Source organism: Neophocaena asiaeorientalis, unplaced genomic scaffold (assembly GCF_003031525.2).
Source record: "Neophocaena asiaeorientalis asiaeorientalis breed wild unplaced genomic scaffold, Neophocaena_asiaeorientalis_V1.1 scaffold15, whole genome shotgun sequence".
NCBI lineage: Eukaryota > Metazoa > Chordata > Mammalia > Artiodactyla > Phocoenidae > Neophocaena > Neophocaena asiaeorientalis.
The window spans coordinates 3,307,690-3,334,310 of NW_020185328.1; the positions used below are offsets into that span (position 1 = coordinate 3,307,690).

The 26,621-nt window shown below is 33.8% G+C and overlaps 1 protein-coding gene across 1 annotated transcript in view; it reads right to left on the minus strand.

Annotated features, from left to right (window-relative positions):
* ANKRD13C (ankyrin repeat domain 13C) overlaps window positions 1-26,621 on the minus strand; it is an 80,055-nt gene that overhangs the window by 13,536 nt on the left and 39,898 nt on the right. The window contains exons 5-10 of the mRNA XM_024734622.1: window positions 26,327-26,372; window positions 21,866-21,932; window positions 17,555-17,699; window positions 11,625-11,756; window positions 8,301-8,462; window positions 821-900 (exon numbers count right to left, since the gene is read on the minus strand). Coding sequence (XP_024590390.1) covers window positions 821-900; window positions 8,301-8,462; window positions 11,625-11,756; window positions 17,555-17,699; window positions 21,866-21,932; window positions 26,327-26,372 — 632 coding nt within the window. The remainder of the gene's footprint in view (window positions 1-820; window positions 901-8,300; window positions 8,463-11,624; window positions 11,757-17,554; window positions 17,700-21,865; window positions 21,933-26,326; window positions 26,373-26,621) is intronic.

Sequence of the window (26,621 nt, forward strand, 5' to 3'; positions counted from 1 at the left end):
ATTCATTCAAAATAAACCACTCATTCATCATTCTTTTATTCAATAAGTACTTACTGGATACAAAAACTATGTAACAGGTACTCTACTAAGTATTAGCAATATAACCATTAAGCAAACATCTTGGGTAAGCATAGTAAGAAGTAGTCTGGCACAGGCTGAAACAAAGAGATCACGACAGATGAGCTTGGAAAGGCAAAAAGTAGATAAACAATGAGTAGCCTTACATACCTTGCCGAAGACTCTGGATAATAACAGAATATAAAGTTCATCATACAGTGCAAAAACTCAAATAAGCAACTGTATTGGGCAAGTCCTCATATTTCCTTAGAACAATGTCCTATAGGTTTTTTGGTGTATATAAATTGGCAAGAGGGATGTAAAAAGAAGGCTCTACAACTTATTCAAAAAGAGAATGTAACTAGGGATGCTTCTCCCTCATCATGCTTCATCCATATATACATATTTGTGTGTGTGTGTGTGGTACGCAGGCCTCTCACTGTTGTGGCCTCTCCTGTTGCAGAGCACAGGCTCCGGACGCGCAGGCTCAGCGGCCATGGCTCACGGGCCCAGCCGCTCCGCAGCATGTGGGATCTTCCTGGACCAGGGCACAAACCCGTGTCCCCTGCATCAGCAGGCGGACTCTCAACCACTGTGCCACCAGGGAAGCCCCTTCATCCATATTTTTAAAAGGAAAAAGAACTGCTTCAGATGAAACTATATTAATGATTCTCTGTAAAAAAAATTTTATGCCTAAATATCCATGTTTTTACAAATTTTTCTAAAAACCAAAGAATATATAAACAAACAAAACAACACTTACTTTCCATTTTCAGAAGATATATATTCTTCCCATGTAATAGTGTTCTGAGGAGGAGGGGTAAGGGACTGTCTTCGAATTGGCTGCCAAAAAATAACAAAGAGAGAGGGGGAGAGAGAAAGAAAGAGAGATACAGAGACAGAGACGAAGAGGAAGGGAGAAAAGAAAATTATATTTTTTAAAATATAAAATTAAAACATACAATAAACTATAATCTACTTAATCTCTTCAATATAATGCTTTAAGAGGTTATTCTGAGATACTTCCATGGTGATTTAAGCTCCAATAATATTTATTATCATTTTAAAAATCTCAAAAAGAAAAGTGTCAAAGTAGTAAAATCCATTCATTCGATGTCTATTTTTGTTTGTTTTTGTTCTGTTTTGTTTTTAATTTATTTATTTTTGGCTGTGTTGGGTCTTCATTGCTGTGCATGGGCTTTCTCTAGTTGCAGTGAGCAGGGGCTACTCTTCATTGCAGTGTGCGGGTTCTCACCACAGTGGCTTCCCTTGTTGTGGAGCACGGCCTGTGTCCCCTGCATTGTCAGGCGGATTCTTAACCACTGCGCCACCAGGGAAGCCCCATTCGATGTTTTAATCATCTAAAATGTCCCTGGCATTATGCTAGATGCTGAACGTGGGAACTACAGAGAAGTATAAAAACTAATCCTGACTTCACAGAGTTTACAATTCAAAGTTGGAAAGAAAAAACACATACAAACATGAATAGTTAATCAGGAATACAAAGTATTAAATGATTAAAGATCAAATGAGCTTACAAAAAACTGAGTAATACAGGGGTTCAGAAAAGAGAGCAGTTTTCTATAGACAATAAATCGAGACTAGGGGATTGAGGCTCAAATTTAAATGAAAAGAAAATAAAAAGAATATTTTGGACAGAGAGAATTAACAGTGAAAACACTAGATTGATTTGAACTAGGGAGGAAAGTTCAAAAGGGAGATCAACAACAGTGGTAAAGGTCATATCAGATTTAAAACTTACACCTCATCTTTGTTAACTAAGAGCTTGGATCACAATAGGATGAATTGGCAATAAAGAACTAAGGGAGAGGCAGTAGAAATCGAAAATTGCTAAGGAAAAACCAACACCACAAACTGTAGAGCAAAAGGGCAATAAGTGAAAGACACATAAATAACAAAATGAACAGTAACACTGGGAGAAGGTTCCATTCAGAGAAGTATAGTTTTGGATATAATGAGTTTAAGATGTTAATAGGCAGCATATTAGAGTTGTTAAAATCAAGGATTTTGAAGACACAAAAATGAACTGCAATCCCACCCAGCTCCACTACCTGGTAGTTGTGTGAATTGGGGCATGTTATTTATATTATTGTCAATTTAATTCACCTGCAAAATGGGAATATGACCACCCAACTCATAGTTAAGAATTCAAGGAGATAGTGTATGGAAAATCTTAGTGCCTAGCACAGTATAAAGGATTCAGTAAATAATAGTAACTATTTTATACTTGGAAGTTCCTAGAGGGCAGTTACAAAAAGAAAAGGAGAGAAATCATATTTAGAGATAATGGTTTAAGAATTCTCTGACTAAATGAAAAGTAATAAAACAGAGAACTGATGACTGAGTCCTAAAAACTACACAGATTTGCCGGGGGGAGGGCGGAGAGGACAGAAGGGAGCCAGATATTAATCAATAAGGGAAAAGAAAAAAACATAGCATCAAGTATCATGACAAGATACAAGACAAGTATCAAGTATCATGACAAGATGCAAGACAAGTATCATGGAAGTGAAAAGGCTGTTTCAATATCATAACAAAGACTTTAAAGGGAAAGAAGCCTGAAAAAAGGGCCACAGATTTTGTTGGTTAGAAATCATTGATGATCTCTGAGTAGCAACAGAAGAATAGGGGAAGAAGGGAAACTAACAGTTTTTGAGCATCAGGCAATATGAAAGATGACGTTCTGCCCTTGAGAAGTTTACAAAGAGACACACAGGAAGTAGATAATTATAATCCAGGATGGGTGTGCTATGATAGAGGGATCAAGAGGATGGCATAAAATCACTGAGAAGAGCCAAAAAGATGTGCCAGCAATGGTGGTTCCTGGTGGAGAAGTCTAAAAGAAAGAGAACAAAATAACCAAATGAAGGACATTGAGAAAAGTACAATGGTGAGAAAAAGCATGCTGTACTGGGAAACTACAAGTGTGGTGCTATTTTTCCCTTCATGTGTAGCATACATGAAGGAAAAATAGCAAGATACAAGGTAAGAGGGCAAGACACAGAAGAGAAAAAGTAGTTTGAAAGGGTTTTGTGCACTAAGCAGATTGTATTTTACTCAGAGAGCAATGGACGAATATTTTGAGCAATATAATGTTTTAGAACACAAATGCTGGAGCCAGACTGACCAAATCCTGGCTTTGCCAATTACTAGCTGACTTTGGACAAATTATTTAACCTCTTTTGTCTCAGTTTAGTCAACTACATAACCTCAGAGGGTCGTTGTAAGGATAAAACTGGCTTGTTAATATAAAATACTTAAAATAGTGCCTGACACATAGTAAATATTCTATACATTTAGTTATTGAGGCTTTACATAGTTCAATCTATTTCAGAGAGGTCATTCTGGTAGCAGTGAGTAAGTTAGGAAGCTATCTCAGTAATCCAAATGAGAAATGATAAGCTATTTCAAAATGGAAGAAGAGAAATAGATTCATGAGATCTTTAGGATTTTGTAATCGATTAGACACAGAGGTTAAGGAAAGCTAAGAAGTCCAAGGACAAATTTCAGATTGCTGGTTTGGGTAATGGTAGTAGATAATGGTGTTACCACTCAAGACAGAGAAAATAAGAAGAATGAAAAAACTGATCAGATTTAAACATACTAAATCTTAGATACCTATGTTTATCCAAGTGGAGGTAGGCAAAATACTATAGATCTGGTGATTAAGAGGTCAGAATTGAAGGTATATATTGGGTGACAGTTACTAGTTTATGTGGTAACTGAAGCATCAGGTATGTATCTAACAATGAGACATTAGAGAATACTAATTGTCTACTCAATCAATAATCTATCTCCTGTTCTTTGTTGTAAAAGAACCTCCCTACCAATTTTTGGCTGGACACATGACTTCCTAGATTAAAGACTTCTAGATATCTTTACAGCTAGCTAAATTAGTTACACCTAAGTTCTAACCAATGGGATTTCAGCAGTGATGTATGCAACTTCTGACTGGGTACTCAAACAGAACAGGCATGTCCTCTCTTTCCTAATTACTATTAGCAATTATCATTCCTAATGGTTGGAATGCTAAACAGGTAATAAAACATCGTATACCATGTGAACGAAGGCCAGATCCTAGAAATGGTAGAGAAATAAGACCAAAAAAAAAAAAAAAAGGCTAGGTCTGAGATTAACTCACAGAACAAAGAAACCATATAAACTCAGATTTTTCCATGAGAGAAAAATAAACTCTCGTCTTGTTTAAGTTACTGTTATAATCAGCCAAAATTATATCATAACCAATACCAAATATGATATATAAAATGTGATACTACACACAATAGTATGGTATGTGGCAATGGCTATTAACAGAATGACAAATGGGCTTAATAGATAGTGACTGTCATAAATATTGTGGCAAAACATTAGGTAAAACAGTGTCTTGTGATCCTGCAGAAGGCAGACAAGCTAATAGAAGCTGTAACAAACAGAAGAAATGACTGAAAAAATTTACCACTGATGCTCCAACCCAGAAAGGTTAATCACACCTCCACCCAAATATCTGTCTAACTAAGCAGATCATGGTCAGTTTCTCTTTCAGAGCACTGCTTAAAATTGTCTACTCTTTTGTCTACTCTTGCTTCCAGTCTATTTAATACCTATATATATTTAATACCTGTATATACATTTGGCTATAACTGAGTGTTTATATATATATATATTAAATTATATATATATAAAATCACATATATATTATCATATATATGTATATAATATATATATAATCATAGTAAAGAATCATTTTCCTGGCATGATTAGATAATGTGGCATGTCATATAAGTATATTTTTCCAGGTAATAAAATTCTCTAAGCAGTTTCTACTATTTCCAATAGAATTCTTTCTAAACTATACATTACACATTCCCTATCTTAGTAGAGACTGTAATGAATCTAATTTAAACTTCCACTGAGCACTTTACTTCATCATTATGAATATCAGTTATTATATTTTAATAAGGTCTTTCTTAGTTTATGTTTATTCTAATTGATCCTTTGTTATATACTGATACTCAAAGTTGAACCCATCAGTGTTCCCACTATACTGTTCCCATAACTATCTAATGAAACAGGAAGACATGAAGGCTGCCACAGGACACCAGATGGCTTTCTAAGTTTATTTCCCTAAGTCAGTAGGCTCTGTAACTAAAATGAAATCAAACCTTTCCTACACAATTAAATGCAAACTTTTAATGCCTGTTTTTCTTGAAGCATATAAGAAATAGTTTTGATTTATTGCTAGATTTGCTGAATCCTAATATTTTATATGGCAAAATTTTCTGGAAGTTTAACACATTCATGTATTTTATATCTATATATTCTTATTTTGATTTTATATATTTAAAAAGTACATAATCACTAATATAGTTTAACTCAATATTCTGTATGTATAGCTTGCATACAATTAATGCTTTTATCAATGACTGTCTAAGGTATAAATGGGGCATTACTCCCCCCTCCAACAATAATTGGTTAGAACAAAGTGGAAAAAAGCACCAAAAGTGGAGGAGCAAGTGTCCATAACTTAAGAATTTCTGAGCACTTAAATTTTACTATAAAAAATATTGTCAAAAATATATACTAAATATTAGAACTGTCTGGAAAGGAGAGGGAAAAGGAGTAGAAATGGCAAAACTAGTTAAAAGGCAAATAATTACTTCTAAGTGTTACCTATAAGCTATTTCTTATAGAAATTAAAACAAATATTTGTCTGAAAAAAAAAGAAACTCAAAAGCTATTCATTTAGAATAAAGAACATAAATGCATTCTGAAAAGGATATACATTTTTAAGAACTGAAATTCTATTAAAATGTGGCTTTAAAATATAATATTTTTGGGAATTCCCTGGCGGTCCAGTAGTTAGGATTCCACGCTTTAACTGCCAAGGGTGCAGGTTCAATCCCTGGTTGGGGAACTAAGATCCCACAAGCCACACAACATGGCCAAAAAAAAAATATATATATATATATATACATATATATATATATATATATATATAAAATATTTTCATGTCTTTTGAAAACAATCATAATAGTCACACATATTTTCTAAGTTCTTGAAATTTTCAATAATGTTCCAAAGCCAAAAACATGCTTTTTACTAATGTGTTCTCTATACATCATTAAAAAAAAACCACAATACTGATTTTGACTACTTTTACCAATAGCAACGTTCTCTCATTCCTTTTACAACTTCAGCTTCACAATATTTTGTAAGAATTGGTAAGACGTGTTGAAAATCTGGTTACACACAAAGAAGAGACTTTAACAAAGGCAATCTGGGAAGCAATATACTTAGACCAAGAACAAGAAGAACTTGGGGTAAGGGTCCAAGAATCAAAACCCATCTTTGCTACTTATAGCTTTGTGACTTTAGATATATTAATTTCTTTAAACCTCATTTTCCTTTCTATACAATTGGGCAATGATAGTTATCTCATTAGGTCATTGTGATAATTAAAAATTAAATGAGATGATATATGAAAAAATACTTCACACAATGCCCAGGAACTACTTCCTTTGATCTGATCAGAAGTCAGAAGCTTAATTATTTAATTCATATTATTTTGTTTTATTATATAGACATCTGGGATTAAACTATGTTTTAATTTCAACGTGCCAAACTATACGTGATTAAAATGTCATTTTAAGACCCCTTTACCAATTCAAGTGCATCAAGTTACAATCTCTGCCCTAAAGAAAATAAATTTGTGTACTCATCCCAAAATGGTTTGCTGCCAAAATTAAACAAAGGTAGCAATAAGCACCACCACAACAAAATCATTTTTTAAAAAAGAACTGTTATAAAATTTAAATCACAATATAGTCCAAAGAAATGTTCTTTATGTCTGGTTAACAATGGGAAAGGGTAACAGCTCTGTCAAAAGATTAGGCTTATCATTCCCTCTCTTCAATCCATCTCCATTTCTATTTCCTAAGCATATCACATCCTATTACCTCCTACTGATGGAGAGATCAGCAAATACCAGGAGGCTTCTGGAAAATAAAGTCTAGTGAGGTTCTAACCCAAGGACAAAAGAAAAATGAGGACTGCAAAGAGGATCTGGTAGGAAGGGGACACGATCACACTAAACTGGATCACAATTTTAACTTAAACATTTAATGTGGATTCTTAAGCACTTTACATCCTATACTCACTTAACTAAACTATGGTTGATTCACTCAACACATAAACTTTCTAAACATTAAGATAATTTTGCTGGCACACACGGTATCACCATGAATTAGTTGAGACCTGGCATACTATTCTGAAAAGTTTGTCTATCCTGAAAATGCAATCTGGCACAATACCATAGGGGAGAGGCTAAACATTCAAGGAATTCAAGTCTCCTCATAGTAGCCTTTCATCTTTTTCTGACTGTGACTCACATTTTACACTATAACCCAGCAGTCACACATATGCAAGTAGACACAACATACACCCCTGACACTATTGTTTCATAAAGTAATAAGGACCCATACTATGTGCTCTAGTTTTTCCTTATTATCTGAATTTAGATTCTACTTCAAAAAAAAAAAAAAAAAGTGGGGGTCACAGCCCACAAATTGAATTCATAATCCACTAAAGGGTCCCAATCCTAAAAAACACTGCTATAAAAAATGTTAACATTTGGGAATCATTGTTTTTCTGGTTTTAAAGTCTAAAATTGTTAAAATAAAAAAAAATTTAAGAAACCCTCCAATTCATCTTACTAGGGAAATAAGATTATAGAGCCAAGTTACCTTGTCTCATATAGCTATGTAGTTCCATGATTTCTCTCCCCTTTTCCTACTGTCACACAATTCTTTGCATGTACCATGTTTTCAATAAATACATACTGAACAAAAAAATTATGGGAAGGTATAGGCTAGAAATGACTTCATAAAGTAGGTAGATTTTTAGCCAGGTCTTCACAGCAGCAGAAGATTTCAGTTGGTGAAGTAGGAAAAAAATAATAATAATATATGCAAAGGGACATGGATTAAAAATTAACACCAGGTTTCATGCTTACAAAACGATTTTAATCTACTTATTAGTGAAGACTCAAAGATCAAGAACAGGTTCACAAAAAATCACCAAAGACTGTATCACAGAAAAATAAAAGGTGATACATGGTAAACAAAACCTATGAGCATACTTATATAAACTCACTGAATGCCAGGAATGAAGTCTACCCCCTCTCTCTTTAGAACATTATAAATTAAGAAAAGTAAAAGTTATACCTCAAAATTCTGCTCCATTATGTTTCCACCTTTACTCAAACTCTCCATAATGGCTTTATTTCGAAGAATATCTTCTTCACTGAGATGTTCTCTTCTTTTTCTTGATTCTAAAACAAGTCCATTCACCAGATAAAAGTCGGCCAAAAAGTTTCCTACCCTTTCCTAAAGCAAAATCAAATATTTCAAAATAATAAAGTTTATCTTAGATTTTTTTAAAGTTTCGAAGTAATACACAGTTTCTTCATAAACATATAACATTTAGATGTAAATAAAATATTCCTCTGGTACTTGAAATTATCAAATTATCTTATACATTCTATTAAGCTAAAAAATACATAAAATTACACGTTTCAAATTTGTAAAGGAAAATTTAAAACACACAAGATGTATGGTAGTTAATCTGCAAATGAATTAAGTGTAAGTAAAAACAACACAGAGTATTCCTTTAGAATCTACTCCCAAGTAGCACAAAACTATCTGACAACTTAATTTAGCTAATAGTCAAATATCATGAGTTACAAGGAGGGGTCAGGGATAATTAATGTTCCCATTTTATAGATAGAAAAAAATGGAATAAAAAGAAATAAAAATTTCTAGTACAACTAAAATTAATTACCTGTTCCAATATTCTCTAACAGGCCCAAACTTCAAGTTACAGTTGCTTGCTTCTTTCAACAAAGGGAGAACAACCAAGTAGTTTTGCTCATCAATATAATTATGTATTTATATTATGGATTGGGGATAGGGAAACTCAAATGGATTAAAAGGACATCAAGAAAAGAGGGCTCCTTCAACATTAACCTTCACCTTTTTCCAGACCCACAGGTGGTCAGAGTTTGAAATACCTTACCTCAAAAAACATGATCAGTAACTACTGAAAATAAGCTTCCCATTTCTACCTGCATGCAGATCACTTGCTCTCCTCTTGCTGCTGTTTTCTGGCATTCCAAAACTAAGTGTTTATTGTTGCTTCCATTTCCACCTTGCTTTCGGTGGCTTCCTTACCAGTCATTAGAAAGCAAGGCATTCTGTACCTGTTTCTACCTACAAAATGGGAACCATAAGCATTACTGACTCCCTCCTTACCTGTCAAAGATTTAAGAAGATCACCTAGACACTCTTCAAGAGCTTTGAGCTGCTTAGCAGTAGCACTAGATGAACAGCAGCTTCAATTTTTATCTTCTCTTGAAGTGATCCTTCTAATGCTGTCCAGAAGAACAGAGTACAAACAAATAAGACTTCAAGCCAACAAATGGATTGCAATGTAGGATCTCACAACTGGGAATCCTATAATGGTACTTGTTGCCAAATAGGCTTAGAGAGGAAAATTGATGAACCTAGATCTCACAGTGAGAATTTTTCTGTGGTTGGGAAACACTCAAGTGATAATGATCAATTTTTAAAATCTTGTAATGAAAAAGCATTTATTAAAAATAAATCATATCAATAAAAAAATTTAAATGTATATTCCCCATAATCCAGCCATTCCATTTCTTGCTATCTATAAAAGACAATGAAAAGGCATGTAAAAGGATAGTAAACATAACATCATTTATAGTGGGAGAAAACTGGACACAAATGTGTGTCCATCTAAATGTCCAAAAATAAGAGACTGGATAAATAAATTACAACATATCCATACTATGGAATACTATACAGTTGCTAAAAAGAATGAAGTAATACTACTGAAAAGAAAACACTTCTAAGACATTGGGGGAAAAAAAGTTGCAAAACAATAGATAAAATGACACTTTATGAAAAATAAACCTATCAATCATAAATAGATAGATATTTATGTACATAAAGCATAAAGAAAGGTCTGGGGGATATACAGCTGGATAACCTTCTGCAAAGGACTCTGGGATTGTGAGTAGTGGTCAAGGGAGATTTTTCAGCTTTATGTGTAAGACTGTGTGGTGGTTAATTTTATGTCAGTTTGCCTAGACTATGATGTCCAACTGTTCAATCAAACACCAGTCTAGATGTTGCTACAAAGGCTTTTTGTTTGTTTTGGCTGTGCTGTACAGCTTGCACGATCTTAGTTCCCCAATGAGGGATTGAACCCAGGCCACAGTGGTGAAAGCACTGAGTCCTAACCACTGGACCACCAGGGAATTCCATGAAGGCATTTTTTAGATTAATTAAAATTTACATCAGCAGACTTGAAGTAAAGCAGATTACCCTCCATAATATGGAAAGGCCATATCCAATCAAATGTAGGCCTTAAGAGCAAAGACTAAGGTTTCCCAAAGGAAAAGCAATTCTGCCTCAAGACTGCAACACAGAAACCCTGCCTGAGATTCTAGCCTGCAGATTTCAAACTCAAGACCATATCAACTCTCCCCTGAATTTCCAGCCTGCTAGACTGCTCTAAAAATTTCAGACTTACCAGCCTCTACATTCACACAAGCTAATTCCTTAAAATAAATCAATCTCTCCCTCACCCTTCTCTCCTTCTGTCTATAGGTATATATACATCTATATGCAGATATATACACATACACAGAGAGATACAGAACTCCTACTGATTTTGTTTCTCAAAGAACCCTGACTATTACAGGCTATTTTTGTCTTTCTAATGAGGATATATTCATTTCTACTGTGTGTAATAAAAGATAAATAGAATTCTTAAAATCTTGGCCGTTACCTAATGTGTTACTTATCCTTGACTTTAAAATTTTATAAGATGCTTCTTCATACATGCAACTAAAAAATGTTTGAATATATTTTGAACATATTGTATTTGAAATATTATATATTATATAACCTCTTGCTGACAGATGAAATGGGAATTATGGAAAGAATTTACAATTCACTAATGGGGAAACCACCACTGAGATTTAATTTAATTACAGTGTTGTAGAAATGTAAGCTTATTTAATTTTAGTCAAATATATGGAATACTGAGGGACAGATACTGGGTAAGTAAATAGTATAAAATTCTAAAAGAAGAAAGAAAAAAGGTCCAGAGAAATGAATTTAAAAGTATATGCTTCTTTGTGGTCTTCCTAAGAAATAAAGCATTAGAAATATAATGGAACCATGTGAAGACATTGTTCCCTGTATAATAACAAGGCAACAAACAACAAGAATATTTTTCAACATAAAATTCAAATGAACTAAACTTTCTCTCCTGGCTTCTCCTATCTTCCAACTCTGTAACCAACCAATATAATTCCCTATTTGGGTTCAAAGAGAAGAGAATAAACTACTTGAAAACAAGTAAGTAAGATACTTCTTTCTACCTGTATTTCCATCACATTATTTTGGCAACATTAAATACTAAACAATTTTTAAAGTGTAAAAATCTCGATTTGCACATACTGTTTTATCTTCCCGAAAAAGCCATCCTGTTTGGGCACGCGTGAAAGAAATTGATTTGGTTGATAAAGTTGCAGAGTAAATATCGCTACTCATTAAAATGTCAACCTCTTCTTCTGTTTCCATCTCTGATTCCTGGGGTGGGGGCAAAAGGTAAATATAAGAATCTAGGTTTTCAGAGGTTTTTAGCGCCACACATGAAAATGTCAACAATTAAAACGTTACAGATTTCAAAAAACAAAAAGGACCAATTCTAAAAAAATGTGAAGTGCTAGTTACTCTAAAAACAATTACAGAAGTGTAAACTTCATATAACTAAATAAGTTAGAATTATAACTAATTATGAATCTAAAAATACAGGACACATAAAAAGGGTACTCACACTCTTCCAGATATGTAATGGAAACAATACTAGATTACCCATTACAGAAGTACAAAGTATGCAGAGTAATTGTAAAAGATTACTTTAAGAATTAAGTAGACACGTCTGAGACAAAATGCCTGTAAGAAGGTTTTGTTTTCTTTAAGTATAGATGAATCTTACTTTAGTTCTTTTTAATCTAAAGACCCACCACTATGAGCCTTTCTTTCCCAATAGTTTTAAGTAGAAGGAAGGAAGGGAAGGAGGAAAGGAGAGAGGTGATAAGGAAGGAAAAAAGGAAAGGAGGCCACATGGGATCTTCTCTATACACCTTATAGAAAGAAAAGAAATCCATAAATATCAACTCATAATTTCCAAACTCAATTAGCAGCCTTGCTTCAACATATTCCCCAGTGCTGGCATAAAATAATTGATCGATAATTATTTTTTAAAAGAGAAAGCTTTGTGCTTGTTTCAGGGACAGAAAACTAAGAGACCAGGTACAGAAGAGTAAATGAGTAGGTATTAGATGAGGCTCTATTCTAAATATAATAGGCCAAGAGAGATTCTCTGATATTTAGGACCCCAGAATCTGAAGAAAAGAGGGAGAAAAAAGGTAGAACCTAGAGAGTTGACTGGAGAAGGAGAACCATCCATAAGGTTTCCAATAAGTAGTCTCTATTTTCCCTACCTCCTGATTTCTAGATTCCCAGGAGGCCCATTTTCTATTCGTCACCACAAACTTTCACCCAGATATAGCCCATTTCCTTCACCCTTACAAGTGAGGGATAGAAAATCTTGACATTAATGCTAAGGCTGTAACAGGTGAAAATGTATTCCTGGTAACCCAAACTAATTCTGAACACAATTTCCTAAAGAGAAATTTTGACTGGCATAGATTGTACAGAACTGTTAACCATCATGATGTAAATATATTACAAATCAATTAGGATTTTATGTACTAGCTTGGGAACAACACTATATGCAACACTACCTATGAAGAAATTTGCCTTAAGTTTCAAACATCCCAATTTCAAATAAACTTTTGAAACATAACTCTTCTGTAAATCATAGACTATCTCCTAACCACATCATTGAAAAAGACCTGTTGTTAATTACATTCATTCAACAAACATTTAATGAACAATTATTACTTATGTATACATATTAGGATAAAAAACAAGTATTCTCTGCCCTGAGGATTATTGCTCAAAATCTAGCATTTCTGTATTCTTTTAGACATAAAATACACACACATATACCCTAAATACCAGACCACTGGTGATCTCATTGATACTATAACATCAGCTAATACTTACACTACTAGCCTTAATCTCTGGCTTCTCTTTTAGTACTATCTTTCCAACTCATCTATTGCCCAGTTAGCTATCCAGTTGTTATTTAAAACATAAGAATTTGAATTATTTAGTACATATATGAGAGTCTAGAATAAGGGTCAGCAGACTATGGCCAGCAGTCAAATCCAGTCCACCATCTGTTTTTCAAGTAAAATTTTATTAGAATACAGCCATACTCATTCATTTATATATTGTCTATGGTGGCTTTTATGTTAATAACAGCAGAAGTGAGCAGTTGTGACAGAGACCATATGACCTGCAAATATATTTAAATATCTAAAATACTGACTCTCTCCCTTTACAGAAAGATTCTGCCAAACCCTAACTAGAATGTACTGATGCTGTATTAGGTACCAGAGACCACAACTAAAAGAACCCCAAACCTCTGAGAAGCTTAGCCCCAAAAAAGAAGAAAGCCATATAGACAAAAACAGCATTAGAGCTCTATGGTACCACATTAGTGAGAACATCAAGAAAACAATGGTCATTTGGCAGATGAGGAAGTAACACTAAGTAGGTGCCCCACCAGGGTGAGGGTACAAGAAGAAGGGTATCCCCAGAATTGGAAACAATATGAACAAAGGAATGAAACACTAAATAGCCTGGAAAAAATTGCAAAGAGTTCAGCATGAAGGTATCTATGATAACAGGGTAAGAAAAAGGCTGGAAAAATGAACAAAAGCCAGGTCACAGAAGGAACCATGGCATGCTAAGGAACTTGGATTTCATTCTTCAGGCAATAGGGAACTTTTAAAGTGTCTTTAAGGAAGACAAGTGTCATGAATTTGTTTTCAATGTTCAACCTATCTCCAATATGTGAAATAATTTAAAAGCAGACAAGAAGGGGGCCAGGAAGATCATTTATGAGATTTTTGTGACAGTCCAGTTGACATAATGAATATCTAAATTATGGCAATAACAGCATGAATAAAAAAGGGATAATTATAAGACATGAGGGAGACAAGAATAACCACACATGTTCTCTAATTAGGAAATGTGAGAATACAAGAAAAGATGTCAAAAAAAACCTCCAATTTTTCTCGCTGAACAGAGAATGATATCAATCACCAAAGGAAAGAAAATGGGAGAACGGGCACCTTAAAGGGAAAATAATGAGTTAAGTCTTAAATAAGCTAAGTTTTGAGGTACCTAAGAGACACACAGGATATCCATTAGGCATATAAACAGCTAGGTCCCCACTCAGAAGATCTGAGTTACAAATATATACTTGTGAACTATCAACTGATAAGAGGTAGTGAGAGCTGTGGGAATGGAAGAGATTATTCTGGCAATTTGTAAAAATGAGAACATCAAGCGCATATCAATATTCAAGAAGTGAGCAGAGAAAAGGAAACAGGCAAAAGAGAGTAAGAAGGAGATATGGGAAAAGAACATCTAATGATCAAGGTCAAGTCACAAGGAAATGCAAATTTTAAGAACTGAGTTACCGATAATAGCAAATACTTCAGAGAAGTCTATATAAAGAGAAGGTTGAAACTAATACACTGATTTTAGCAACAGATCCAATATGAAGGTCATCTAAAACCCCAAACCTGTTTCCTTTTCCAAATGCCCCAATTCTATCTGTGGCACCACCATCATTTACTCTGTATTGTAGTCTGTTCAGTGTGTAATAGCATCATGCTTAAAAAAACAAGGTACATACCTTAATTTAAAAATACTTTATTGCTGGGACTTCCCTGGTGGCACAGTGGTTAAGATCTGCCTGCCAATGCAGGGGACACAGGTTTGATCCCTGGCCCAGGAAGATGCCACATACTGCAGAGCAACCAAGCCCGTGCACCACAACTACTGAGCCTGTGCTCTAGAGCCGTTCAGCCACAACTACTGAGCCCATGTGCCACAACTACTGAAGCTTGTGTGCCTAGAGACCGCACTCCACAACAAGAGAAGTCACTGCAATGAGAAGCCCACGCACTGGCAACAAAGAGTAGCCCTGGCTTGCCGCAACTAGAGAAAGCCCACACACAGCAACGAAGACCCAAAGCAGCCAAAACATAAATTTAAAAAAAAACACAAAACTTTATTGCTAAAAAATGCTAACCATCATCTGAACCTTCAGCAAGTCATAATCTGTTTGCTGGTAGAGGAGTCAAAATATTTCAAGAATTACCAAAATGTGACACAGAGACACAAAGTAAGCAAATGCTGTTGGAAAAATGGCACCAATAGACTTGCTCAACACAGGGTTGCCACAGACCTTCAATTTGTAAAAAATGCAATATCTGTGACGTGCAATGAAGCGAAGTATGCCTATAACCATAAAAACACATATTTTCCCCCCTTCCATTCTCTCCCTTTTCCAATCCATCTTGCATACTAGCTGTGTGATCTTAGCGATATCTTTTAACATTTATAAGCCTCAATATTTTCATCTATAAAATAGAGATGGTACTATTTAGACAGGTTATTTTAAGGATTTAATAAAAGAGCTTTAAAGTATTTATAGTTCCAGTATGCTGGCATTTAATGCTTAATATATGATAGTAATTGATATACAGTTTGCCCTCCATAACTGCAGGTTCCGCATCTGCAGATTCAACCAACCAGGGATCAAAAATATTTGGAGAAAAAAAATTCCAGAGAGTTCCAGAAAGCAAAACTTAAAATTTGCCACACAGGCAACTAATTACAAGGTATTTACACTGTATTTACAACTATTTACCTAGGCTTTACATTGTATTAAGTATTATAAGTAATCTAGAGATGAATTATAGGATATGGGAGGATGTGTGTAGCTTATATGCAAATACTACACCATTTTATATAAGGGACTTGAGCATCTGTGGATTTTGGTATCCTTGGGGATTCCTAGAATCAATCCCCCGCAGATACCAAGAGACAAACTGTATACTATTAATACAATGCCACTATCCATAGCACCTAGCAGTGTCTAGCATTTATTAGGTCCTTGATAAAATGTTTGAGGAAGAGAGGGAAGGAGGAAAAGTCAAAAAATTATTATATATAAGATTAATTCATTTAAATTACTTTTTGATCAAATCAATCCCTTGTTTAAGAATCTATGACTCTCTATTGCCAACTATAACAAACCCTAAATTATTTTCTCTGGCTGTTAAGGCCTTCCATAAACCATGTTCCTATGCTCAGTAAGAGAAACCTTCACTGCAGTCAGATAGATTGCTTTTCTGTTTCCCAAATAAACCATTCTTAGTCCTACTTTCCTGACTTTACTCATCCTGTTTCCCCCACAAGGAATGTCTTTTTTTCTTCTCTTCGAATCCAAATCTTCCTTGCTCAGTGCCAGTTAGGAAACTATTTATTTCAATAGTACACATACAAGGTAACTAAGGTCTTGTCAACAGATATGACAGTAGGAGGGTCTAATCTAAGAGATGTTGAGGAAGGGGTCACAAGATGTGGTAAACGTAAGGAAAGGAAATGGTGAAAAATAAAAGCCACAGTGACAAAACAAAATATTGACCCAGAAACATTTGTAAGGCTATCAGTGATATATATAGATACTAGAAAAGCTTTTTCTTTGGGTTATAAGCATTCAGGGAACAACAGATATAAGATGATGGTGAATATGGTCTCTCAAAGGTCGTTGTGAAGGCAATTCCAACATGGAGATATGGTGTTTAGAAGGGGTATAATTCTGTACTTTAAGAGTGAAAAGACGGAAAAAAGAAAGGTGGCCAAAGAGTTGGGAAAAGTAAAACGGTACAGACAGAGAGCCAAGAGAGGTGTTCATATTAAAGAGATAGAGATGGTTCACAACAATAAAAGAAACTAAGATAGGAAGATAAATGGGGACAGGGCCAGAACAGGTTCAACAAATGAGAACTATGAGAAGTTAGGGTTTATTTAACTAGGAGATCATCAGTGAATTAAGAGCAAACAGACTCAGTGGATTAGTCCGGATAGAGAACAGATGATAAAACTTTTTTATAAAGCAAGAGGTAAGAAATTCAAAGCTTTAGGAATGAACCATCTCAATTATGCCTTACACCTTTTAAAACAATTACACCGAGGCTTGGTTGCATACACAGACTTCTTTTATTTTTTTAGCCGCACCCCGTGGCATGTGGGATCTTAGTTCCCCAACTAGGGATCGAACCCTCACCCCTTGCATTGGAAGGTGGAGTCTTAACCACTGGACCACAGGGGAAATCCCTACACAGACTTTTTTAAACCATTTACAGGAATACTGATAAAGACAACATGCTCACCTCATGGTGTATTCGCTGATAAACTTTTTGTTCATTGTCTAATACTACAAAAGATTCAGAGGGTGCCGCATCCCCATTGAAAATGAAGCTTAAATCCCCTCGTTGGCACTTCATGTCAGTAAAGTCTATGAGAGTAGTGTCAAGCCTGTGAAAGATGGATAGATGAGAAATTCTGACAAATAAAATTTCAATAAAACTTCTTATTAATTAAACAAGTTTTGCTCCCTCTAAACTCAAACCAAGACGCTAATACCTATTTCAAAATCAAATTTATAGATAAAAACTAAATTTAAAATATCTCATTAAAAATACCAAAAGAATATTTAAATATATATTCAATTTTATCTATATTTCATTTTTCTGAATATATACTTCATTAATCCAGCAAGAAAAAGGTTGTTTCCCCATTGTTGATGCATTTCTCTAACTGTACCCTTATTCTCTACCATTTCCTATACTGTAGCTACTCCATAAAAGTTACTTCAAGGGGGAAGGGCAGAAAAGGAAAGCAGACCTGTCTAACATTCTCTGATACTTTCAAGACCAAGTTGCTAGCTCGGCAGAGTACAGCTGACCCTTGAACACCAGGGTTTGGGGCGCTGACCCACATCCCCTCCACATGTAACTTTACAGTCGGCCCTCCATATGCACATTTCCACATCCTCAGATTCAACCAACCTTGGATCATGTAGTACTGTAGTACGTATTTCTTGAAAAAGATCTACGTATAAGTGGCCCCAAGTAGTTCAAAACGGTATTGTTCAAAGGTCAACTGTATATAAGAGAGGTATAGCCATGGACGGACCACATTCTTAGACTAAGGACTGTGTGTCCACAGTCTTGTCCTTATGATCTGCATCTATGCTTATGCTTGGTACCAAACCTTGCTTCATCCTTCAACTCGATAAACCATTTAACTTACTCTAAATTCTTGGCCTTTCTGCTTGACTTCCCAGATTCAGATTAGCATTCTTTTTCCCAGCATTTTCTTTTCCAACATCTCTACAGCCTGAAAACATTATGGATCGTTCCTATGGCAAATATTCATGGACTCACACACTTGTATGTTTGTTGTGCTCATTATAACCAAGACCTGGCATGGTCGACCCAGTGGGTTGGTCTCAAATAAAATCTACAAATCACTGCTTGCTGAAATTTGGGAGAATAATGGAATGGAAAAGTTCACAAGTACCCTGAAGTGCTTCAATCTTGCACAAGGCTTTGTAGGAGAAGCTTAAAAATGGAGCATATTTCACATGCAAAAGAATAACTAGGGTTACATATAATTTATCACCAAAACTAGTAGTTTTTAAAGGTGAAGGTGATACTGTTAATAATTTTACCAGGACAACAGAGGTGAACAGGGAAATATGGTTATCCTATGTATAAGAGGCTCTTTTCTGAGCCATATAAAATATACACACCCCTCAGAACCGAATAAGAAGTCCTAAAAAGAAAACCAAGTCACCAACTCCTATATGAGTGAACACTACCTGCTGCTTTACAGTTGAATTCTAGCCCCTGGTCCACTTCCAGTAGCCTGCTACTGTACTACTGGTGCCTGTACTACTAAACATATCCTGTTATTGCTTGTACATGTGGCGTAAGAGAAAATAATGCCAGTAAAAGGGGCTTATCCCCTACCTCTATAAGATGCGGGCTACTGAAGTCTCAAAAAAGGAACAGATCATTTTACATGCATGGCCTATTTGGACTCCAAGCTTCAGCTACCAAGGAACTCTATACCCCACAAAAAAAGAAGAAAAGGGCCAGAACAGTCTTTTGCCTCCATTCCCTTCTTGCCCATCCTGGGTGAGAGTAGTAGTGGGTTGCAAGGGGTGGGGATAGGAAATGTGAGAGAAGAGATGTACAGAGAGACAAAGACAGACTGACACTGGCAACATTTGAGCCCTTAAATCTAATTTATCATAATGATATAATTTATAATATAATTTTTTATATAATTTATCACAATGATATTTTAATGTATTAACTAGTCCTTGGCTTTCAGCTTATAAGCCTAAATACTTTTAATTTTGCCATGTAATTCACCATGAAGAACAAAAAATTCTTTATACAAATGCAAAGATTTGAGTAGAACATGTTCTGTTTCAGATAAAAACTTGAAAAATGCCCAAGTAACAGTGAAAAGGAAATAGGGCCTACTCAAAATAGGAAGAGCCTGACTGAGAAAGTTTGCAATGATTATTTTAGTCAGTGGTTATACGTAACCTCAAAATTATTAACAGTGAAAATATTTGTTAGTATTCTCAACAATAAAGTTGCCCACACTTTCCTATTTCTACTAAAGTATTAATTTCTCTTTGACAACAAAGAAGATACTTTTTTTTTTTTTTTTTGGCCACACGGCCTGCAGAATCTTAGTTTCCCGACCAGGGATGGAACCCACGCCCTTGGCAGTGAATGCGTGGAGTCCTAACCACTGGAACACCAAGGAATTCCCAAAGAAGATACTTTAAATTATCACATACCTGTCATGAGATACAAGTAAAATTCATTTGAAGTGATGTTTAAAAGAACTAATCATCTCCTGATGTTTAAATTTGAAAGTTTTTATTTAATGTTAACAAACTTCTTTTTCTTTAAAATAATTCTTCATCTATGCAAAAACCTTTGGCATACATCCTAAAATGTAGCTTCTCCATTAATCTAGTAAACTTTGTTTGATAACTAGCACTTTGAACCTGTCACATTTCTCCCTCAAACTCGGCTGCTAGTAAGTCCCAGGTTTCAGAGTCTTGCTAAACGGCAGTAGCTTCCCTTAAACTACATTCTTTGACACAATTATTCCCTCTCAGCCTCTTATTCTCATGTCTCTATCTTAACCATTTTGTGGTTTTTTTATCATCTATATTTATTAGGTAATATGCATCATGTCATTTACTTTTAAAAGTCATATATAAATGTGAAACAATTTTTTAAAAGAAAGAAGCTCCTTTTCTCCTAAATTTAAGAATCAAACAGAACTAAAACTAAACTTTAGTTAAAGTAGCACATGGAAGGTAATACTATTCTCCCAAGTTATCTACTAACTTTGGCAAGCACCTATATTAAGCATTTTTAAACTGATAATTTTTTAATAACCATAATATATTGCTAACAATAGGCTACTGAATTAAATCTACATCATTATCAAATCCTTTCCTAGTTTTCTAACCTATACTTTTCTGTATTTTCCAAGGTTTCTATAATGACCATGAATTTAATGTGCATGAACACTTTCATCATCAGAAACATCTGAGGAGGTTATTTCTAAAAACAAAATCACAGAAACTTCTACCTTAATAGAATTTTGCTGGAGAATAATGACCCTAGAACTTACTTCCACCTAAAGGTTATCTCTTCATTATAATTCAACATATTGAATAATAAATCTCATAAAGAGTTGATTTTTTATAATTTCTGCCTTGTAACATGATAAGATCTGACAGGAAGTCAGAGAGGTCCTGGCTCAGTGATTAATTTGCAATATGCTCATAAAAATCACTTCACTTGTCAGAACGTTCTAATCTATAAAATGAAGAGTTTATATGAGATAACCTTTTAAGACATCTCTAGTTCTAGACTCTTACATATTCAAATTAATTAATATTCTGGATTTTTATAAGATACAGACATGTAAATTTTTATGTATATATAAATATACTAATAGATATGAATATACTAAAAAGTTGGCGTATTCACCAGCATTATATATAGCTTAGATATATATAACTTGTAAATATACCTATATTAACAGAAAGCTAAAGAGATAATGATAAAATCCTGAAATAAATAAAATAAATAGATTCCCTGTGAGATCCAAACATCAATCTTAGTTTTAAAAGGAAACAGAAGAAAATTAAAATTAGCCTTAAAGTGTTCACTAGAATGGATAGATGACTGAACAGATGAATGGCTAGAAGCATGGATGGGTAGACAGGGGAGGGAAGGGCTGGAGAGGGATGGAGGAAAAACAGGACAATAGTTATGTCCTCCTTATGTGTCCCTTATTCCCTACAAAGCTAGGAAGAGGGAGATGACCATCTTAAATCTTCTTAGTGTTATATCATGATCTTCACTCTACTTGCCTTCCAGATAGTCTGTAGTTAAATAATAATACCTTTGTTTTAGTCAAGATTTTATGCCTTTGGTTCCTTATCTGTAGTATCTCAAAGGAGATAAAATATTGTGAATATATTACAACATGTTATAAAATACTACATCCAAGTATAAGCTATTACTACAAAAAGAAAAGCTATCTCTAAATCTCAATTATCTGTTACTCAGAAAAAAATCAAATCACCTTACCTGATATTGATACCTTGTTTGTATATTTTACATGCATCAGAAGGCAGAATTCGGGAAAGTAAAGGCACTGTATTTGTAAAAAGAAAAGGCAAAAAATAACCACCTAAAGTTCAGAGAGATTACAAATTTTTTTAATTAGAAGAAGAGTAATGTAAACATTTTACTATTTCACCAAAATTGTAATAATTTCCTTTAAAATAGTATTTTCCACTTAAAAATAATATACAAAACCATTTTGAGCAACTTCAAATACCTACTATTTAATTGTAATTGCTGTATAGTTCACCACCACCACCCACCAAACACATGTAAGAGTAGCAGAGTTGATATAATGCCACTTTGGGGTATATATTGTAGGATATTACTGTAAGTTAGAAAACGATGCCCTGTGGTAACTAAACCCTCCTGAATGGGTAACCAGATAAGCCTGGATTCCATCTGATCCTCTAAATATAATTGGATTAAATACCAGAAAAGTAATATGTGTAATAGAAAAAGACACTTTTAGAGCTAGATAGTTGAATTTGAGTCTGAATCCCAAATATGTTGGTTACTTAAGCTCACTGTAGCTCAGTTTCAAAATCCATAAAATGCAATCATACTACTGACTTATAGATTTCTACATTCCAGTGTTGCTTACATTCATATCACAAGCTATATTCTCATAGTTTTTTTATTATTTATTATCTGCTATATTTTGAGGAAATATGAGTTATTCTATGGATAAATAAATCTACATAACAGGCTATATAATTAAACTACCACATACCAAAAAAAGAAAAAATGTGAAACTCAAAATTCTTGAAATTAAAGATTACATCACATGTACATGTGTATGTAAGTGGGTGTGTGTAACTATGTAAGATATATTACATGTATATTTTACAAAACTCTGTGTTTTAAAAATGGGTGATAAATCAACCTGGGTTAGAAAGAAACAAAGACTTTGGAGAAAATTAAGGGCTAGTTTTTTAGTTAACTTTTTCAAAAGCATCAATATTTGCTCACTAACATTAAAGGTATACCAAATATAAAAATGTCTTTTTTAAATCCTTAGAGGTCACTTAATCCAAAATGATTTCCAGCATTGAAGACAGTTTTCTAGACTTCTTATTTTATAAAAGCAAGAAAATTTTACGGCCCAGAGGGAATATCAACTAAGAGTTACCCTGGTCAAAGAACATAAGAAATCATTTTCCAATAAAATTTTTCCTTATATGAAACAACAGAAGTTAAGAAGATTAATAATGGCATAAATCTACGTAAATGATCAAAGCTCCTCTTCCATGCTTATTGAGATCCAGTTTTTCTGTCCTTAAATATTTGGTGTAGCATGAAAAAGATGATTACAAGAAGATAGCATCCTAACAATTTAAATTTAACTTATTACATCTTCTGAAGTAGTATGGTAACCTATAAAAACAAAACTTAGAATCACATACCAATACCCATTTATCAAAAATCAGAAAAGGAGGAAGAGGGGAATGTAGAAAAAAAATAAGAAGCTTAGGGTTTGAAAAGCAAAAGTTAAAAAAAAAAGATATCATTGAGAAAAAAAGATTTTAATGCATTCCAAAAATAAAGCAATTTTCATTTTCCCAATTCTGTGATGACTTTTTCTTCCCCAATGTAAACTGAACAATTAGGCTGTCTGTATCTTAAGTTACCTCAGCATAATCTGAGAGTCTAACACAGCGGCATAATCCTCTGAACTGAAAAATGGAAAGTCTCAAATTTTTAATTTTGGTTTTGCTATCACTTACTCCCTGATTTTAAGAAGAGTTTCTAGGTCGAATGTTTTCCATCTATAATATGCAAAAAACAGTCCCAAATACAGGATGGATATTCTGTAGATTATGGGATAAAGAAAAAAAAACTATTAGTTTTTCTGTTGAAACATGCTATATACACATAATGTTAAATTTGTAGTGATTATAAAATTATTTAACACTTTACAGTATCTGAAGGGCTTCCTTCAAAAACATGATTTCATTTCATCTACACCAAAACAAAGGCTTGAAACAGGTGGGGCAGTTATTATTATCCCCATTTTTAAAATGAAGAAACTGAAGCTCAGGAAAGTTATGTGATTTGCCATGTCAAACAGTTAGGAGCCAGTACTTCTGATTCCAATTTAAAGCTTTTCCATACCTAAAACCTCAAGCTGGAATAATTTAGTCACCTCCAGACTTGCTATTAACCAAGTCTGAGGCTATTTTCAGCTAAATACTGAAGGAGAAAGAGTAGAGTTTGTGGGCTCCACAACCTCTAAATTAAACTTAACGCCGGACCTCAATATTTCTTAACTTCCTCTTATTTCTGGGTTGCCTTTTTTTTTTTAAATATTAGGGGCTTTAACAAGGGGTGGAACCATGCCTAAACTCTGGAAAAAAGCTTGATAATCAAATCTAATAATAGAGATTATCCAATTTTTTTTAATCCGAAGTGTCTAAGCTAAATCTAGCCTATGAGTTTAGTTTTTAAAATTATAGATGATATCTAACCATCAGGTGCTAATAATTTGACATGAAATCAGTAAAAACCTTTATCAACAATGAAGCAGATGGGTTGACTTTTTTGCATCAAAGTCAAGTTCTCAAAGAAGCAATACTTTAAACAAGTACCTCAGTGGTTGCATAATGAACTTGATTATGCAACATTTATAATGTGTTTATAACTATAGATCATATGCACAATTTCTGGAGTAATTACATCCATTTCTATTTCTTCATGTAACTGAAATGTCACTTTTAAAATATTTTAGAACATTTTGCTCAGCAACATAAAGTGACTATCTTAGAATTCAAACCACTAACAACTACTAAGACAATCAATTAAAGAGCCAGTACACTCAAGGGACAACCTCAGTTTAGGATCGCCAAGAATGACTGGGGTCTTTACAGATAGAAAAAAACCGGGTGAAAAAACAGTACTCAGGCTTTAGACCAATCTAACTTAGACCTCTTTTATTATACAGAGCTATTACAAACCTTTTTTTCTCTCAGTATTCTAGAACACTGGGACTTCTGAATAATTTATAGAGCATAAAGGACTATAAGAGTTAACAAAACAAAATCATGTGTGATCTTTTTTTTTTGGCTGTGACATGAGGCTTGTAGGATCTCAGTTCCCCAGTCAGGGATTGAACCTGGGACACAGCAGTGAAAGTCCGGAGTCCTAACCACTAGGCCACCAGGGAACTCCCTCATGTGTGATTTTGATGGAGCCAAAACTAGCCTGATGAACTACAGTTGTTAACAATGTTAGAAAAAACTGATTATATTTAGGGATTAAAATTTTACATTTAGAGATTAAACACTAGAAAAACCTTAATCACCCATGCTGTACAATATTATGCAGCTGTTAAAAAAAAAAATGAAGGACTTCCTCATGAACTAAAATGAGATACCTATGATATATTAAGTAAACGTGACAAAGTGCATAACGATAATAGTATGATCCCATTAAAAAAAAAACTAATGCTAAGGATATATATATACATATATACATTTATATTTATACATATGTACATACACACACGTTTGTAAGCATTGAAAAGAGTTTGAAATATTCATATGAAACATTAACAGTGGTTTCTAGAGTTATCAATATCTGATTTATTTTTATGATTATGATCTATTTTTATGATTATTTTGGTGATAATAAGCATTCAAATATCTTTAATATCATAAAGATTAATTCAGATGCTTTAAAAAACACACATAAGCATACTATATTCAAACCTATATATAGATTACATTAAAAAAATATTTAACCCAAAAGTTAGTGGTTTGGATAGTTGTTTACTTAGTAAAGTAAAGGTCACTAGGATCAAACTTCCTATTTGGACACCAAAGTTTTCTCCCTAAGTAGCCTCATGTTTAAAATGGGGAGGAGAGAAAACTTACCTTGCCAAGGTAAATCAATAAATGACTGTAAAATATCTAGGAATTAACGTCTTTCATAAATAAGTGCAAGAGTATGCAACCAAATAGTATGTTAAAACAGTGGCTATAAAGTATGCAATAAAAGCAGCAAATGTGATTGAAAGATGACAAAACATACAAAATCAATTAATGTTAACCAAATTCTTCACATTCAGGGATCTAAATACTATATGTCAAACTTCCCTAAATTCAGTAATCTAATAATCCCATAATTATTCTTCTCTTCCCTCTGAAAATTCCTTATATTAAATTATTATAATATTTGAACCAGCATTTTATTTAAAAAAAAGAGAATTTTTAATCTTAAAAATAATAATTATGAAAGTTACTAATCAGGTTAGGATAATTAAGTATTACTATAGGGCTTTATAACCATGACATTCAACATGATGAAAAATATTTTAATTTCCTTAGGGCAATATTTGTTATGTTAACATTTCTATATAATAGTTATTTTTGCACTTGCATTTCTGCATACGTACATATTTTATAGTAAAATATAGCACACTCTTACCCCAGCTTTGAAAATCCCAGTGAAGTTCTAGATAAAAGTCACCTAGCTGAGAAATGAAGTATGAATAATTATTGAATGCACACCTTCGTTAACAGCTCTTATACCTACTTAATATTTTGCTTAAAAAAAATCTGTTATCATTAAAGGTCTATAGACAGGAATAGGAAATAATTTCAATGTATGGAGTTGGAGAAAGAACCAAAAAATATATATGGTTATTACTTAAAATTACATTACAATAGCAGACATTACTACACATATCTACAAAGGAAAACTCACACCACTCTAGATTTTA